At 39.4% G+C, this 19,543-nt stretch overlaps 1 protein-coding gene across 1 annotated transcript; it reads left to right on the plus strand.

Annotated features, from left to right (window-relative positions):
• Positions 1-3,627: 3,627 nt before the first annotated feature.
• On the plus strand, positions 3,628-19,144 carry LOC125894297 (plastin-3-like). Its single transcript, XM_049585610.1, has 16 exons — positions 3,628-3,753; positions 7,895-7,963; positions 9,196-9,347; positions 10,156-10,285; positions 11,161-11,293; positions 11,514-11,595; positions 11,826-11,991; positions 12,259-12,398; positions 13,637-13,732; positions 13,848-14,034; positions 14,146-14,224; positions 14,336-14,456; positions 14,694-14,827; positions 15,378-15,501; positions 15,667-15,791; positions 16,444-19,144. The coding sequence occupies exons 2-16, from the start codon at positions 7,903-7,905 to the stop codon at positions 16,574-16,576; spliced, it is 1,863 nt and encodes a 620-aa protein (XP_049441567.1). The 5' UTR covers positions 3,628-3,753; positions 7,895-7,902; the 3' UTR covers positions 16,577-19,144.
• The last annotated feature ends 399 nt before the right edge of the window (positions 19,145-19,543 follow it).

Genomic DNA, 19,543 nt, shown 5'->3' on the forward strand with positions numbered 1-19,543 from the left:
TTAAAGTTAACCTTATTTATATTATGTCATGGTCTTTAAAGCTGTAGTTGGTAACTTTTATAAAAAATAAGTTTTTTCGGTATTTGCTGAAACTGTAAATATGTACAGACAGTAGTACACGGGAAAGATATATTTGCACTGTATATAAGTATACTGTTCAGCTGTAAATGAGAACGTTTGTAACCCGACCGCCATGTTGAAAACATTCAAACCAAAACAAAGCACCGACCACCGGCAAAGACAATTGTTCTCATTTTACAACTAAACAGTACATTTAGGTATGTTTCTGAAAACATCTGAGGTGAGAGCATGGCAGTGCAGTAACAGAGTATTTGACCAGCATTGCCTAGTTTGACAGTTTGACCACAGCTCACAAGCAGTGATTGACAGCTGCATTAAACTTCCTTAAGCTGTCTTACAAATGCAATTAGAAGCACTATGAAGAGGAAGAGGAACGTGATTTCTTATCACACATTATCAGTCTGATGTACTACTGTCAGGATGTAGCCTATGTATAGTTTCAGCAAATATCAGAAAACAGTTTTTACAGGTTTTTTTTACAGCTTTAAGGGATGTAGATGAATTCAAGTAAATATTTTTCTATCTATATTGTGGTCTTCACTGTGGGATGATAATACTGTACCCACCTTTTAATTTACTGCTAAATTACTGCAGATGACTAATGTTACAGTCAGTTATCGGGCAGTGTGACAAGTTCAAACAGTCAGGTGACAGTGAGCATGTTTGTGCAGGACGCTCACTCTACGGCTCTGACTCAAAACCCACCACCGTGTTTCCCAGGGAAAATGCTGGCAAACAAAGTCAAGGCCTTCTGGAAAGATCTTGCTGGGTTTCAGCGGCAGAGGAGGAATTCACTCTGACAAGATTCAGCACATCACTGCAGACACAGAGAGATATGTGAGAGGAGAGGGAAGAGAAAAAGGGGGAGGGATGGTTAGCAAAGGTATGAGGAAAGTAGGAATGAGAGGAGGAGGAATTCCTGCGTGTAGAGACTGGTCGCACCAGCAGAGCTCTGACAGTTCACAAAGTTACACTCGCTGATAAAGTGTGTTTGCAGAGTGAATAATAAGTAATGTGCTGCAGATCACTATTTGAACACACTACCTGAGCTTGCCTGATGGTGATACATGTTCTAATCTTAGCTTGACATGATACGTTCAAGGGCTTTTATATAAAATGCGCAGGTAATAAATTACTATCTTGCATCTAAACTGGTCATGTTGAGAAACTAGTCACTACAGTGGAATGTATGACTTCCCAGTATGTTACAGATTTGAGCTGAACATCCTGTGAGTCAAACAGTATTTACCAATATGTTTCATAAAGTGGCATAAGGGTGAGGCTGGTCTGAGGGACTGTGAAATACTAAACTGAAACATTGCTCAAGTTGCTCACATAGATGTAGCGCTGTAGGCCCAGTGTTACTGTGCTGAATTAATTTATTGCAAAACAACTTGCATAAAGGAGCTCACTGACAAAAAGGATTCATGGGCCTCCCTCTGTTCCTCATCCCTTTAGGTTGGTGCCATTTTGAAGACTAGCTTAGACTAGCCTCCAACACACACAAAAATCGTCGCGCTGTGGGGCGTCAACCGGATTTCTATTGCACACTCCAGTCTGCTAGGGTGGGAAGTACAAAATAGCGCCTTTTTCAAGGGCGGGGACGCTGGAAAAATAGGACAATAGCGTAAAGTGCCACGGCGTGGCACGCTGACGCGCAACGAGCCGCCACCGATGTGGGTTTGTAAATAGCAAATGGGGGCGACTGTTTTGACGCGCGTCGTACGCTGCCAGTGTGTTTTGGCCTTAAGGCTTAAACATGTTTGGTTTTAATGGGAATGTGGAAAACAAATCAAAGAGTGCAAAGAGTTACCTGAATGCTAATTAAAATACTCAGTTTTAAACCATAATTCTTTAGTTTTGATTTAGATAGGCTACAGGGCGGCACAGTGGTGTGGTGGTCAGCACTATCGCCTCACAGCAAGAGGGTTCCAGGTTCGATCCCAGGTGTGGGAGCCCTTCTGTGCGGAGTTTGCATGTTCTCCCCGTGTCAGCGTGGGTTTTCTCCGGGTACTCCGGCTTCCTCCCACAGTCCAAAGACATGCAGATTGGGGATAGGTTAATTGGTGACTCTAAATTGTCTGTAGGTGTGAATGGTTGTCTGTCTCAATGTGTCAGTCTGGCGACCTGTCCAGGGTGTACCACGCCTCTTGCCCAATGTCAGCTGGGATAGGCTCCAGCCCCCCTGCGACCCTCAAGAGGATAAGTGGTTAGAAAATGGATGGATGGGCTACAGAGTTGACCTGTTATGGTTGAAACACACATGATAGCACTATCATTTAATGGAATTAACAATAAATAAATAAATAGGAAGCTCACCAGTTGAACATACTTTAACTTGTGTGCATTCCTGCCTTTCTGGACACCGGGAAGCGAGACAGGTGTCCTTGTAATATAACTTACTCCTTTTATGCTATATATTAAATGATGTTTTTGTAGAAATCTGAGTTGACAAAAATCTGGGGCACATCTCTAAAGAGCCTAATTTTCATAAAAATATATTTTAAAACAAAGATGATTACAGCAGTACTTTGAGGGATTTTAACACATTTTTTAATTGTCTGAAGTTGTGAATTCTTGTCAGGGACAAAGGTGTTTTCTGGCCCATTGCGTTTAGAAGAAAAAAAAAAAGAATAAGAAAGAAAGCTGAAAATATGACAACCATTCATGTCCTATTTATCAAGAATGGCCTGATGTGTTTGCATATATGTATAGATACTAGCAATAGGCTGGACAAATAATATTCCTTTTGTTTTGTAGTTGGTGCTGAAATTCTTGCTGGTCATACTACCTACAGGAGTAGTTGGTACTGTTCATCTTTAAGGGTGGGGACAGGTGACTTGTATTTGTGTTGTTTGTGTTAAAATCTGAAAATCTACAAATATTTTTTTTTGAAAATGAAAGCAGATCAAAATATTTTATAAATCATATTCATTTTGTATAAATAAATTATTTAAAGGTAGTATTTTAGCCCCAAAATGGATTATTTATTTATTTTTTTTGTAGTAGGACATGATTTGTCATAGTTTTCAATAATGGATGACCTTCCCAAAAATCTTTTTTCTTTTTTTTTTTTTTTACACTTTGGGTAAAGAAATATTCACGCCTGCAAGTGGGAGTTATTTTTTTTATCAGTACAAAATGCCATTAAAAGAATTGGAAACATATTTGGTGAAACAATGTCATACACTTAGTTTAAAATGCTGCTAATAATAAGCTTATGATACTGTCTTAAGTTTGTTACTGGAGGACAATGCACATTTTAACCACTAACACTATTGCGGGCTACACCGCAACCTTTTGGCTAATTAAGCTAGTGCCTGAGTGTTTTCACATTAAAATTGGTTATCATTAGGATAATATTTGGCTATAAGGTAAAGCAACTTTATAATTATGTCGCCCACATTTTATTAGAATAAGTGTTGTGGGAAAAGCTATCAAATACCAGTGTCCACTACAGATGGCTATGCTTCCTGTGCTGAGTGTTCAGACTGCTGATGGCAGGAAGGCGGAGGAGGGCTGGTTTCAGGGAAGGAGTGGCGCGGAGGGGCGGAGCGGTTCTCACAACCGGGCGGTGTCAGCCGAAGAAAACGGGGCAGAGGTGCAGCGCGAGGCCGAAACAGGGCTTCATTTCCCCGGGTGATTGTACTGAGTAGCACCAGCGGACTTCAGGTAAGAGGAAGGAGCGTTGCAGGGCGTTTTCTCGTGACCCAGGAGCAGCCGTGTCCTCCTGACCGAGGAGCAGCAGACAGAATTTATATCTCACTGCGGCACAGCTGCTGCTCTTCACACAGCTAATAACTTTCAAACATGTCACAGCAAGATATGTCAATAATAAAAAAATATGATACCAGTAGCTAAAAATGCGCCGTGTTTGTGAGTTATGTAGCTTAAAGCTAGCATATTTAGACAGTTAATTGTATCCCCCCATAACATGTCTAGCTAATGTTATTTAATGTTAATGACGTGCATGCGTTTGTGCTTGTTTAATTTATTTTTTCATTAAAATTTTATACATTACAGCGGCTATTATGTAAAGGCCTACTATTTTGTCTTATTTAAAATGAGAATTATGCTAGCTGACCAATTATGAAGCCTATATAGCTAGCTAAAGGAATTTCTATTATTGCATATATGCTTTTCTTGCTGTTATTGCTCACAGTGTCTGATATAAAATAGGCTACTACAAGTTTTAATAACACATTTTATAATTCTTTTTTTTTCCAAATACATATACATATAGCTTAAGGATGACTTTTTCTCTGTGAATGTTTTAAATGAATAACACTGGAGTGTGACTGGCAGACCTTCATTGTCACTCTAAAACAGATACCTCAGATACCGATGGCCTATTCCACAAACATGCTATTTTTGATCATGAAATGTTTTTAATAACACATTTCTGTCATTTTCTGATTAATAATTGCATAAACACACCTCTAATCTACCTCTATTTTAAGAAACATACTCTGAAAACACAGCAAGGACAAACCTTAAAGGCAGCGTCAGTTCTTCTGTGTAACAGGGACATCTTGTGGCAGTAACGATGTAATTTTCTGTAATCCAACAATTTGGCATGAACAGGGTTATTTCACACTGAAAAGCTGTAAGGATTATATTGGCAAAAACATAATTATTTCTTTAAAGATTATAAACATAGCTTAAGTTTATTGCATTCCCTGTGTACTGGAAATGCACTCATAATGATCACAAAATGCAGCCACACAGTCCAGCTTGGTAAATAAGTAACTATGGTTTTAAGGTCTTCAGTATCTATTGTCATAAGGAGGATACAGTCTGTGTTGTGAATACAGGCCTGTTTTGCATTTGGGATAATGCAATTCCATCCATTATTCAAATAACTTTGGCAAAAGATAACGTGTCATCTGACCACTGGTGTTATACTGTTGTCTTAGGAGAGGCTCAAACACGCTATATTTGTTTCAGCTGTCTTTGGAGGCATTAGTGACCCTGTGATTGCCTGCCCATTTCTGTGTGTGTCTGCCAGACTATGCAACCACTATATTTGCATGTTTGTGCGGAAGTAAGCCGATTTGTTTATATGGCAGTGCTGTAACATGATCATGGCACATGTGAGATCTTTAACTCAGAGAAGAATCCTGATTGAAAGTGAGTGAATTCCGATGTGGAAAGGTGAATTGGAATGATGGAGAAGATTTTCTAGCCAATGCTTCGCTAATGTGTATTCAAAGTTTGCAGTAAGTTTGCATTTCTCATCAGATCAAATGTTTAATGGATGTCGAAGTAGGGAAAAATAGCATTTTGGTAGATTTGTATCAAACAGCAATGAGAGGATTGGTCACTTTTCTGTGATGTTTGGAGTTAGATGCCATTGATATCTGAGGCTTATAATACTTGATTTGCCTGGATGGCTTTAGGCTCCTGGGCTTATTGATTGTCTGTGGATGTAATACATCAAGTTGCCATAAGGTCTCAGCTAGCAGGGCTGTGCTCTTTGCAGCAGAGAGCTTTCTCTCAGACTAAATCATATAGTACCGTCTAATAATATTATCTCTTATTACTGGGACTGTATATCGAGGCCAGTATTGTCTATATTGAGCTGCCACGCTAATACAGAACTCTGCTTTTGCTACTGAAAGCATCATTCTAGCCTGAGCTCTAATAGGACTCATCTGTTTCTGAAGGGATCTGCATGCTAAAACGGAAATATTCAGCTGCCTCATTTCATTAGCCTATTAAAGGGTCAGCTCATTCAAATTACAAAAATAATTTTCTCATACTGCATGCCTCCAATGACCTTTTGTACATACCATCTTTGGTTTTATTTGGGGAAACTTTTAGATTTCAGCCACTATATTAGAATATATATATATTATAGAATAGCCAATATTCTTTGGCAGAAAGTAATTGAGTCTTTGGATTTCTTGAGTACTCAGGATGTTAATTCAGAAAAGACACATTGCTTTTAATGTTGTTGCATCCTTTGAGTAGCCAAAACATATCATTCATCTATTTCATATTTGGGTAATAGACAGTGGTGTATTGGTACTTGATGAGGTGGGTGTACTACTCAGTAGAATACAGAAGAGGAAATGGGTAGGCAAGTATAGGAGAGTCAGAGTAGGAGAATATCTCCTATATATTCCAATGGCTTTTTGGCTGATAGGTGGGTATACTGTACAGCCCGAAAAAGACGTGGGTATACCATATATACCTGCGTTTACCCTCCATTACACCACTGGTTATTGAAAGGTCTCAACAGCTGAGGTCTCAGAACAAAAGCAAAAAAATCCCCAGACTGTCCCAGTGAGACGCCACTATGCTATGAGTGCATCCATACTTAGTTATAACAGATAAAATCATTGTGATTGTCATTTTCAAGTGGGAAAGTTTGGTGTTTTTGTGACTTGGACAAACTCATCCTCATCCTAACCTTTTAGCCAACAACAACAAGCTCATGTGGCTCAGCTGTTTGTGTTCCAGAGAGACCTATGAAATACATTAGTGTTAATATAAACAAATGCTATAATACAAACCGTTTGCACCCATCACAGAGTCATATTACACCAAAAGCAATCTACATAAATCTAGTAGATGTTATAAGGGTCTATGGGCTGATTTAACTGTAATGCTAAATGGCTCTTTGTGTAATAGCTCAAGCTACTATCTATTTTTGTCATTGTGTTAACAGAGCTGTGCTGTTAGAGAGTGTGGCTCCAGGCTGGCCCCTGCACGTAACAGTAAATAGAGGAATAATGAACACGCCCTGCTATTGTATTTCATAGACTGAGCTAATCGAGCCTCGAGCCATGTTATTTAACAAATCTGTTTCTGTTGTACCCTGAGATGCCCAATCTATGAATATCATTCAGTCAGTTTCTCTATTTTAGGCTGCTTGTTAAATCTTTAAAAGCAGTTACCCAAGAAACCATCAATAGGAAAGCAGGACGATCTGACTTATTTAAGTGAGACTTACTTACTTTTGAAGGGAGAAATAATACAGTCTTCCTAACTAACTAAACTAATTTTAAAAGCAGTAAAACACTGTCTTGCTCAGTTTGATACACTCAGAGGTTTTGCTGTTAAAGGCTTCCTCGGCCTGGCATGACTGGTAACTTATGGTGGCTAATGTTAGCTAATTTATTAACCTTTACGGTGTGCTGCCGTCACACTAACTTTTAGCATTTGTAGTAATTCCATAATTGTCACTTGTTATCGCAGTAGCTGCTGTTAAGCAGAAGTGACAGAGGGTCACTTTAACGCATGGAAATTTCCTTCCTTAGCATGCAAAGTGGCAACAATATTGTAAGAATAGGTAAAGTGCCAGCCGAACAGCCAGTTCTAATAAACGACTATCAGTTCACAGGAGCTCATAATATCAAACCATTTTATCCTGGTGACTGACATTAAAGGGACAGTTCACCCCCAAATCAGAAATACTTATTTTTCCTCTTACCTGTACTTGTGGTGCTATTTATCAATTTATCGATTGTTGCCAAGTTGCTGAGTGTTGGAGACATCGGCTGTAGAGATGTCTCTGGACTGTCCCTTTTATCTACACAACTGAAGAGAAAACATTCAACAGTTACTGTGAAATAGTGACTGATTTATTGAGACAAACTAACAACACTTTTAGCTCGTGATCAGGCTACCAATCATCTCCACTATTTCACTTGTTTGGCTCAATCAAACTGAAATAATGTTAGAACTGAATGGTAAAGTACCATTGTCTAAAATATAATTTATTTATAATATCTGATGATATGTACGGTGTGTAAAGAGTTCAAATTATGTTACATTATCTAAATGCTGCTCCTGCACTACTTTATAGGAGTCAACATGTCAACAAATGTCAGCGCCGAGGAGATGGAGGAGATCATGGAGGGCTTCCAGAAAGTGGGTAAGTCAAAATGTAAAGCAGCTGACCAACACATGTTTTTATACATGGTGTGTATACCATCTGACAGACAGATGTCTGGATTTATGGGAAAGAAATGAAACCTTTGATACACCCACATTTAAGTTATCGCTTAAAAGTCCAATGTGTAGGATTTTAGGGGGATACATTGACAGAAATCAAATATAATATAATAAGTATGTTTTCTAGTGTAGAATTACCCCCCAAAAAATAACTGTTGTGTTTTAGTTACCTGAGAATGGGATGTTTATATCTACACAGGAGTTCACTGTGTTGCGCCACCATATTTCTACAGTAGGCCAGAACTGACAAACCAAACACTGGCCATTTGCATTTTAGTGTTTGCTCGTTGGCATGTCGGCCACCGTAGTCAGCTCTGTGATGGACCAGTGTCGGAAAAACACCAATTTGTAACTGATTTATTCAGTGTTTTTGCATGTTTTAGTCACCTGGTCCATTTATTATGGAGAGGAAGAGACTTCTGTGGATGATTCGGCTCTCTGTATAAATCTCCTGAATTCCTTGATCTTAAGTTATCAAAGACAGAAGGTGAGCACAGATTAGGAGATGCTGGTCGAACATCTAGTTTCTGACATGCCAAACGTCATCACGGAAATCACTGATTTGTAACGTGGAACTGCTTTATTCAGTATTTGTACCAGTTTCAATCACTTGGTCCATTTGTTCTGGAGAGGAGGAGACCTCTGTGGATAATCCAGCTCCTGGTAAAAACCTCCCTTACAATGAACACTGAAGGAATTATAACCGGGAGAAGCTTCAGCTGGTTGTAATGTTCCTCGAAAGGAATAGTTTGACATTTGGAAATTCGCTTATTGGTTTTCTTTCCAAGAGTGAGATGAGATTTAGTTTTAGGTGAGATCAGTTTAAGTCTTTATGCTAAGCTAGCTGTCTCCTGGCTTAAGCTTCCTATTTAACCACTACTGACATTGTAATTTTAACTGCAAATAATTATTCCTCTAGTGTAAACAGTTATTAACACATGTAAATCAAGCAGATAAGCGGAGAGGCAAACATTGGTTCTAGTCCTACCAGACTCCTGGTGTTTAGAATAACAAATGCAAAACTTGTTTTGAACATTACTGACCGAATCTTGATAGTCTTGCATCAATTGGAGAAAGAGCAGCATGCCCTCCAATTAAAATATCACCTAAACTTCTTTTATTTTTCCTCCTGTCTCCACCCTACTTCTCTAGATGTGGATAGTAACGGGTACATCACCGCCAGTGAACTTGGTGATCTCTTCCGTGAGGTGGGCATGGCTTTGCCAGGATATAAGATCAGAGAAATCCTTCAGAAGCTGGACAGAGATAATGACAGCCATATCAACCTTGAAGAGTTCACGGCTGTAGGTAACACTAACTAACTAACTAACTAACTGGCTAAACCGTTTTGCAGCTATACTAACAGTTTACTAACTATCAGCAAAATGTCAATCTCGTAACCCCTCAGCTTTTATCTCATGGCGATACTAAGTCTCTGGGAGAAACAGCCAATATTTGGGGGGTTCAGGTGTAGATAGCATATATTCGGATAACATATATCCGGACCAAGACTTCCTCCTCCTTGTGCCAGTCATTGTTTACAGTCTGATTAGCAACTTCAGATGCAAAAATGGAGCTACAGTTGTTGAGAATTAACAACAAATTAGATAATAAACTTAATAAAAAGCTAAATTGTCATCAGACAGTAGCCAGTGGGTCCCTGCAATGCGTTTCAGCAGTGTGTTCCACCTCTTTTGCTCACCCTAAACATGACTGGTCAATACTACTTGGACTACAATTGACCCTTGTTTCCACCAAGCAGTCCTGTTCCGTTCACTTCAGTTTGGACAGAGCAGTGAGTAACAACAACCCTATCTACATTTAAGACTACTGTCTATGGTGGGAACTCTGAACAGATCTAGGGTTTAGATATATATCCGTATGGGTTACGTATGTTCTAAGGTTGGGGTGGGTGTTCTTGTCTTGTTTCCTACAGATTGACTAACTACCTGATTAAATCAAATTTTATACCAACTGATGGAAATTAAGGTATTGTCTGTTATACTTATTGGTGGCAGTGACTGACTACCTACATTAAATGACATCTTGATGAATTAAGCCACAATTTGATCGACTCTAACCATCGGCGTGTGTTTTTGTTCATACAATCAGATTTTCAAGGACTTGAAGAACGACAAAATGGCCCAGAGTTTCAAGGTAGCTCTCAACAAGAAAGAAGGCATCCTAGCCATCGGGGGCACCAGTGAGATCTCTAGTGAAGGAACTCAGCATTCAATCTCTGGTAAGTAAAGCTCTAGGAACACAATGCCCATGGATGGATTACTGAATGGGCCTACTGGGCACAGACCAGGAAGAGACTCCGAATAACCATAAAGAATCATAAACACAAAAAGACCAGAAAGAGAGAAACAAAATGACAACAAAGAGATGTAAAACAGCCGCAAGGAGACGATGACGACTACATGAGATGAAAAATATAAAGAAAAACACAAAGAGGCAGAACGACCACAAAGACATACAACATGACTATAAAGAGATGTAGAGCAGCTACAAACAGACAAAAAAAGGACAACAAGAGACACAAAACAACAACAAAGAGATGCAAAATATCTGCCAGGAGACACAAAGAAACAACTACAAGAGGTGCAAAACAGCTGCAAAGAGGCACAAAAAGACTTGGGATGACAATGAGAAAACAAACAAAAAGAGACACAAAACAACTACAAAGAGATGTGATATGACTACAAACAGGCAAAACAACCACCAAGATACACAAATTGACTACAAAGAGACACAGAATGACCACAGAGAGAGACACGAAACCTCAGAGAGATGCATAACGACTACAAAAAGGGACACAAAAATACAAAGTGATGCAATGTGAAACCAAAGAGACAGAAACACAAAAATCCAAACCAAGAGATGCAAATCAACAACAAGAGGCTACACAATCATAAGTCTGTGTGTCTTGCTCTTATGTAGGCGAGGTGCTGGGGCCCTCTGCATGTTCCCAGGGGCCCCTTATCTCATAATCCACCCATCACAATACCTGTTTGATATGTAAGGGTTCACTGTCCACTGTAATCAATGTCATCCAGCCATGGCGATATCCATGACAGCAGAAGGGACATGACACTTTATTCAACTGTATTTCAGAGCAGGAGCGCATTGCCTTTGCCAACTACATCAACTCGTCTTTGGAGAAGGATCCAGACTGTCAACACGTCCTGCCCATCAACCCCGAAACTGAAGCTCTGTTTAAAGCAGTGGCAGACGGCATCATACTTTGGTAACACTTCACAAATCTGATAAAAATCATGTTTATAAAATCCAAGTATATTGATCACTCACTTCATCTGTGCTTACCTATCCACTACTTCAATTATTCTTATCCTTAACTTTACCTTCAACTCCGCTGTTCCTGATTTGTTGATTTGACCAACTTTGCAGTCCGTTTTCAGGCTTTGTGTCAGTTCAGTGTGCAATATGTTATTCTTGTGTTTTTACAGTAAACTCATCAACCTCTCTGTTCCCGACACCATTGATGAGAGAACCATCAACAAAAAGAAACTCACACCTTTTACCACACAGGTTAGTGCTAGTTAGTCAGCTGTATATGTCATGTTTAGTATTAACTAACTTAACTGCATTCATCATAGAAAAAACAAAAAAGAGTTTGTTTTCATAACTGTATTTTATGGTGATACCACCCTCATATCTAAAACAACATCACTCTTTAAACATACAGTATGTACATTATATTGCAAGAATCTGACCTTTCCTTTGGCGACTATCATCCAACTTTTTTTCTCCACCAACAGGAGAATCTGAACTTGGCTCTGAACTCAGCTTCGGCCATCGGCTGCCAGGTTGTCAACATTGGAGCTCAAGATCTGAAGGAGGGAAAACCTCATCTGGTGCTGGGACTCCTCTGGCAGATTATCAAGATAGGACTGTTTGCTGATATAGAGCTGAGCCGCAATGAAGGTATGTACAAACACACACACACACACACACACACACAGAGTCAGACTTGTCCGTAGATATAGAATAAATGTTCCCATGCAGACAAACTTCCCATGACTATATAGCACAGATTGTCAGCAAGAAGCCTTAGCAACATAAAAGTAAAAATTCGGTCAGTCGTATCAATACATGTGGACAAAATTTCTCAGAGAAACATGTTTGCCATCAGTTAACCTTTCCGCACTGATCACTCCACCCTCACAAATCAGCTTGTCTGTCTGTGTACAGCTATTGCCGCATTGCTGGAGGAAGGGGAGAGTCTGGAAGAGCTGATGAAGCTCAGTCCTGAGGAGCTGCTGCTGCGCTGGGCCAATTTCCATTTAAAGAAAGTTGGCATGTCCATATCAAACTTCTCTGGAGATATTAAGGTAAGGAAATGTCAGTGTGATGCCTAAAACTCCTTCTGCAGACCACTGAAACGTTAATTGCACTGCTAACCCTTAGTTTCAGGCTCTTGCTGTTGCTGTTTTCTCATGTGAATGGAGAATCAGGTCTGGACATTGTCTGGAGTTTTTCTTATCTGTGTCAGAAGCTTTCTCACCTACTGGACATACTCTGTTTGGTTTTGGTGAGGGGTGGCGCCTTGGTTGAGCGTGCAGGAGACAGGATGTGACGCGGATTACACTGTGGTAATGCAGGCGGTTTGTAATTTGGTCGTTAACAACAGAGTTTCAAGCTGTTCCTTTACTTGTGTGATGATTTGACTTTGACTACAGAAATTCACAAATCCCGTCATCTCTCCAGTTGGACATTTTTGTTGCTGTCATCATGTAAATTACCCTTCTTCACCCTAAGTGTGTGTTGTGTTTTCTTCTGGTATGGCGCAAGCCTCACGATACAGATGTCCTCAACACACTCACTCGCTGTGAATTCTCCAGACAGTTACCTGCTCTCCTCACACATGGGCTTAATTGGACATTACAAAGACTTTGTAGTGGGGAGCTGGCAGGGTAAAGTCCATTCAATGTCGAGTCCAACTGATTTGGACATTTGCGTTCTCAACATAGACTGTATAAAATAATGGACATAGCTACTGTGACTCCCATTTTTAAGCCTCAAGCTGGGCATTTCAGCTGTAGCCATCTTTGTTTTTTTGGAGCCAGAGGGGACCATAATTGGATGAGAGGTTGGAGCTGTAAAGGAGCGAGGGTTGGATCTGACTTACAAACTGTGGTGATGCCTTGCAGACAGCCTATCACACAAGTGGCCTCGTCCTCAAATATACATAACTATAAGCCTTAATAATATATAATAATATATAAATGGGTGAGTCATATAAAAATTCACCACTGTCCAGCTGTCATAGATGTTGAAATTGGCTATAGAGACCAAAACTGTACCAGGCTGTAAACATGTTTATTTCTGCTGTAATTTCTGTATTGACTCTTTTCGGAGCCAGCCTCCAGTGGCTGTTTGATGAACTGCAGTTTTTTGGCACCTCCACATTGGCTTAATTTCTCAGACCTGGAGGTTACTGCTTGGTTCTCACATACAGCTCCTCCAGTTAATGTGCAGATAATTTCCAGTTTGCAGTGCATGTGTGAAAAAGGCTTGTTTCAGACAGCAATAGTTCTGTAGTTCTCACTAAGTGTCTGTTTCTGTGCAGGACTCCAAGGCGTACTTCCACCTGCTTGAGCAGATTGCCCCAGACGGCAGCAAAGAGGACGCTCCACGTGTTGAGATTGACATGTCTGGTCTTTATGTAAGTTGATAAAGCATGTTCTGTATCCCACATGACAGAGCCTGTTTTCCTCCAACAAAATGTTAATCTGTGTGTGTGTGTGTGTGTGTGTGTGTGTGTGTTTGTGTGTTACCAGGAGAAGGATCTTACGAAGAGAGCAGAACATATGCTCCACCAGGCCGACCGCCTCGGCTGCCGACAGTTTGTAAGTGCCTTTGATGTTGTGACTGGAAACTCAAAGCTCAACATGGCCTTTGTAGCCACGCTCTTCAACAAACACCCGGCTCTCACCAAACCAGAGGACCAAGACTGGAATCTGGAGAGTAAGCCTAGATGGATAATCCCTCTTTCAGCCTCATTTGTACATGTAGGAAGTAGCTTACCTATGTGGTCCTGAGTCTGTGAGGCTTACCTCTCTTGTTATGTTTCCAAAGGTGAGACCAGAGAGGAGAGGACTTTCAGGAACTGGATGAACTCCCTCGGAGTCAATCCACATGTTCACCATATCTATGGGTCAGTATCTCAGTCTGAAATTACATGCTGTGTGTTCATTTTTACTGTTTATTGCCACACTGATGCACAGTGTCTAAAGACATGCCTGTGTGTATTTGTGTGTTAATGCAGTGATCTGCAGGATGCCATGGTGATTCTCCAGCTTTATGATCGGATTAAGGTGCCAGTAGAGTGGGATTCCAGAGTCAACCTCCCTCCATTCAAGACAACAGGAGGAGGGCATTTAAAAAAGGTACATGTACTGTACATACTACTTTCCAAACTGCTACATTATGTTTACCACCTGAAGTTAACCTGGAGTTACAAATATGACAGTAGTTGTCTCCTTTGGTATATACCTTGGGACATAGACAACATGAATAACAACACACATACCGTACCTGTATAACTCTGTATCACTCTGTCTCATTCTGAACATCTAGATTTACTGTAAAATATATATGTTTGTGTTTGTGTGTGTATACGACAGATTGAAAACTGTAATTATGCTGTGGAGCTGGGTAAAACCAAAGCTGGTTTCTCCCTGGTGGGGATTGGTGGAGAGGACCTCTTCAATGGAAATTCAACTCTAACTCTGGCACTGGTGTGGCAGCTGATGAGGAGGTGATTTAACCTTTATGGTGGAACTTGACTTACAACATACATACATGCTAATTCTGACATGTTATGAAAATGAACAGAAACAAGCAAAAACACCACTGAGAAGAGCAACAAGCATCTATTGCCCTTGAGACTCTGAATGTTTGACTTGCTAGACAGCCTGATACAGGGTGAGGGCGCTGTTTTTCTCGCAAGTTTATTCACTTAAGTGAAGCCATAGGAAAACGCAAACGCACCCAAAAATACACCAGGGAAGAATTTTCCCTTTTTGTGGATGGAATCAATGGGGTTTATGGGAAATGTAGTATTGATTTTGAAAAGTATTGCAGTAGTAGGAGGCTATCAGTCATTTTATATGGTTCCACTTATTTACAGGAAGGTATTGCAATCAATTAACAGTGTTTTATTGTTTGTTTTGGTAGCATGTTGCCCCTTAAAATAATCCCCTTAACTGTTTAACTCACTGGGTTTACCCTGAGCTCCAAACTGTGTGTAGAATATAGTTTAACTTCACGTTGATATCCTTACATGTGGTCTTATTATCTACACACAGGTACACGTTAAATGTTCTGGAGAACCTTGGAGATGGTGAAGTTGCAGGAGATGATTTGATAGTTTCATGGGTCAATAAGACTTTGGCTGAGGCTGGCAAGAGTTCCTCTATCAAAAGCTTTAAGGTGAGTTTTACTTTAGTTATGTCGAAGCTTAGTTTTGAGATCATCATCGTTGTAAGAGAAAGTATTAATTTTGACGGTCAGTTCTAGACTTTCTTATTCTTTGTTGCCTGTATGTTGAGTAGACATGTGTGATATGTGTGTGTGTGTGTGTATCCCTCTGTTCAGGACAAAGGGATCAGTACCAGTTTGCCAGTTCTGGACCTGATTGATGCCATTCAGCCAGAGAGTGTGAACTTTGAGCTGGTTCAAACAGGAAGTCTGTCAGACGAAGACAAACTGAGCAATGCCAAGTGAGCACCTACCTACTTTTCTCTGACTCTGACTTTGTTTACTCCTAGTTACTGGGCTTTAGCATGGCATTATATATGTGACTACATTTTGAGTGCACAATGGGACATCTGCAGAACAGAAAAATGTTTTTCAGAGAAATTATTGTCATTCAAAGTGGGGCTGGGAGATAAAACAACCTCACAACGGGGTTGCAATAAAACTTTGAATATTTTTTTCTAAACGCTCGCAGCTTGCCGGCAAAACGGCCCAAAATCTGTGGAAAATCTGGCAGTGTAAAAGGGGCTATAGAGACAGCCAACCATTCAGGCTCACATTCACACCTACGGGAAATTTAGAGTCACCGTTTAACCTGCATGTCTTTGAACTGTGGGAGGAAGCCGGAGTACCCAGTGAAGACCCATGCTGACATGGGGAGAACATGCAAACTAGCGCTAGGAAAATGGTAGCTGGATGAAGTTATTATGGGGGTTGTTGTATGTGAAAAATAGCACCAATATCTTAACAAAACATGATTCACGTGCTTGGAAAAACTTTTTTTCTGTGTTCAATATGTCCCATTGCAAACTCACGATGTTGACACAAATGTAACTCAGCTGATAAAAAAAATTATGCTCCCACAGTGATCCTAACTGTGACCCTTTCCTGCATCAGGTATGCCATTTCCATGGCGAGGAAGATCGGGGCGAAAGTCTACGCCCTGCCTGAGGACCTGGTAGAGGTCAACCCTAAAATGGTGATGACCATCTTCGCCTGTCTGATGGGGAGAGGCATGAAGAGGGCGTAGAGGAGACACACATTCACATGTACACTCTCCCTCACACACACACACACACACATTTTGACTGACTGTGTTGGCCTGTGTGACAGGAGGAGACATGAGGAGAGTGAGCAGAGCTGTATTGTCCTGTTCTTTTGAGCAATTCTTTGTTAGCCAAAATAGAAGTGTCACTTTATTAATCTATTCTGCATTAGGGCTGGGTTTCATTTAAAAAATTGCGATGCCAGTACCAATACCAGTACCTCTGAAGTGATACCGATACCAATAATAGTCCCTGATTTGATACCTTTTTTCTTACTTCTTTAATACCCATCATGTGAATGGAAGCGATCAGTTGTGTGAAAATGCCACGACCACTCCTCCTTATCCAAATGATTACTTCCTAACAGTTTGGTGACATCTTGGCACGCTGAACTTCCAACTGCCAAATACACCGCACTTGGCTCCACCACAACACAGACTGTATTGGTTGTAGATGCTACGATAGTGGGCCAATCACATGTTGCATTAAAAAGCACTTGTGGCGATTGGCTGCGAGCAAAACCAGACAAACATGGTACAAAAAGGATCAAACGCAGGTATTGTTTGACTGGAGAAGTTTCAATACTACTTGGTACTGAGTTATTTCGGTTGATACCTTGAAGATATTGAGTAGCGATCCCCAGCTCTATTCTGCATTTAAAACAGACATGAACATTTGTATATATTGACACAGTAATGCTCCTAGGGTTCAAGACCAAGTTAACAGTGAGGTGAGAATTCTATAATGGCTATGTGGTAAATATTTGGGGTTTGGGGTTCTCTTCTGGATCTCAATTTTGCTTTGGGACACTATGGTGGTTGAATGATTTGCAGCATCACATTAAAAACACTCTGTCTCCCATACTGCCCTTAAATATGAATATAAGTGTGAATGTGTTTGTCTAGACTGGTGACCAGTCCAGGGTCTGCCAGTGCATGCTGGGATAGACTCCTGCCTGCCTGTGACCCTCATGAGGGGTAAGCCTGTTGAGAAAAGAAATGAATAAAAGGTTTAGTTGCTGTGATACATGGGAAACATTTAGAGGCAGTGACCACTTAACTTCTCTCAGTCCTGCTGAAAACACAAATTCAGGGTGATGTTTCTCGTTTTAGCATTTCAGTTGATTTTAAATCTCCAGTGAGATTTTACTGCAGTGTTACCTCTGCATTCTTACTTTCTCCCCACCCACTGACCTCAGAGTTTCCCATGTGTCTCTGCTTCTTAAAATACCATCTAGGTTCTGCTGTATCTTCCAATGTGCCAGCCAAATCAACGAATAAGCATTTATTGTACTTAAGCCATAATATGATATTCTTTACTGAATACCTTTTGGCCTTTTTAAGTATGACCAAAGCTGTGCTAGATTATAAGTTCATGTTGTCACACTAGAAACTGTAAAACCTTTGAAGTCCATTAACTTACTCATTATTACTCATGTAGTTCAAGTATTTTAAATGGGATTTTAAGGGGACAGATATTAGATATTAGTGGATTTATGGATGTAATATACTTGTGCCTTTTACAAGGCACACATTCAGGTGTTTTTAATGGATAATCTTTAAGGGCTGTTTAAGGGTTAAAAAAACCTTTAAAACTGACAAAATAACATGAATGCCATCCCTTAATTTAAATCATATCAAGGGTCTTAATTTTGTTTTCAGTTATTGAGAAAATTTTATGTTATTTAGTACATTTTAAACGTGGCATTTTAAAATCATCTTAAAACTTGCAGATAATCCATTAAAAACCTATTAATAAATATCAATACAATCAATTAATTGACCTCAAATTATTTTATAAAAGATGACAAAAACCCTTTTATATATTATAGTCCACTGTTGTATCCATTATAAAAGTGCAAATCTGGACTATTAAAAAGCTGAATGTTGCAAAATAATCCCTTAAAATGCCATTTATTTGCACCTGAAAATGTTTTAGACTCCTAATGTAAATCAGGGCCCCACCCATAAAAACCCCTTAAAATGATGAGCAGTCACAGCTCTTGTTTTATAAACAATAAAAACTGTTTATTTTGTTTGTCTATGCAACAGTTTCTTATCTGAGTTGTTGACATCTGAATTTTAACATATGAAAGCTGCTGCTGCTGTTGAATAAACTCGGTTATACAGAAATGAAAATGATATGTACCTGTATTGTATTGGATCTATATGAAAAATAAAATTAAAATTAATATAAATGCTGTCAAAAGATGATTCCCAGATTATTTATACAGAAACAGAACATGTGAATTTGATGCATTGACAATGTACAGCTAATCTCTGTAAACAATGCCAAGGAACATTCATTTAGATTTTTCTGTTGCTAATGAAACAGCTATGATTGAAATATGACTCCTGCTATAAACATCATGAGACAGGTTGCTGTATTAATCCTAACTAAAAGTTATCCAGGTGTGTTGCTGCACTTCTGTTCTGTTTTTTTCTTTCATCCCAAATGTTTGCCAAAAATTGCTTTACATGCCAGCAATACTTCCAAAACTCAGTGTGTAAAATATCAGATATATAATGTTCAATAAAATCATTTTTTCCATATATTCTTGTTTCGTTGTTATCTATTCTTCGTTTTTGCTCTTTTTCTGCCATAAACAGAATCTTAAGTTTGCCAAAAGGGTAAGTAAAGATTTTGTCAATATCTAATTAGACTCAATTATTGGACTATATTTGGATTAATTCATTCATAAACAGAGCAAAAATGTATTAAATGTGCATTTTTATTATGCATTTAAAACTAAAAATGAAATAACTTCAATTTTAAATCACAATATCAAAAAAGCTTTTTTTTTTATTTTAGATTTCTTTCATTGTGTGTGCCACTGTTTGCCTTATTGTCCATCTTACATTTAATTTGTTTGCTGTTCATCATATTACGGACACTGCAGTAAATTTCAAATTTCTCTCTTTAAAATCAACACGTAAGCAGTATTGAAAAAA

This window comes from Epinephelus fuscoguttatus, linkage group LG9, assembly GCF_011397635.1.
Source record: "Epinephelus fuscoguttatus linkage group LG9, E.fuscoguttatus.final_Chr_v1".
In the NCBI taxonomy this organism is placed as follows: Eukaryota; Metazoa; Chordata; class Actinopteri; order Perciformes; family Serranidae; genus Epinephelus; species Epinephelus fuscoguttatus.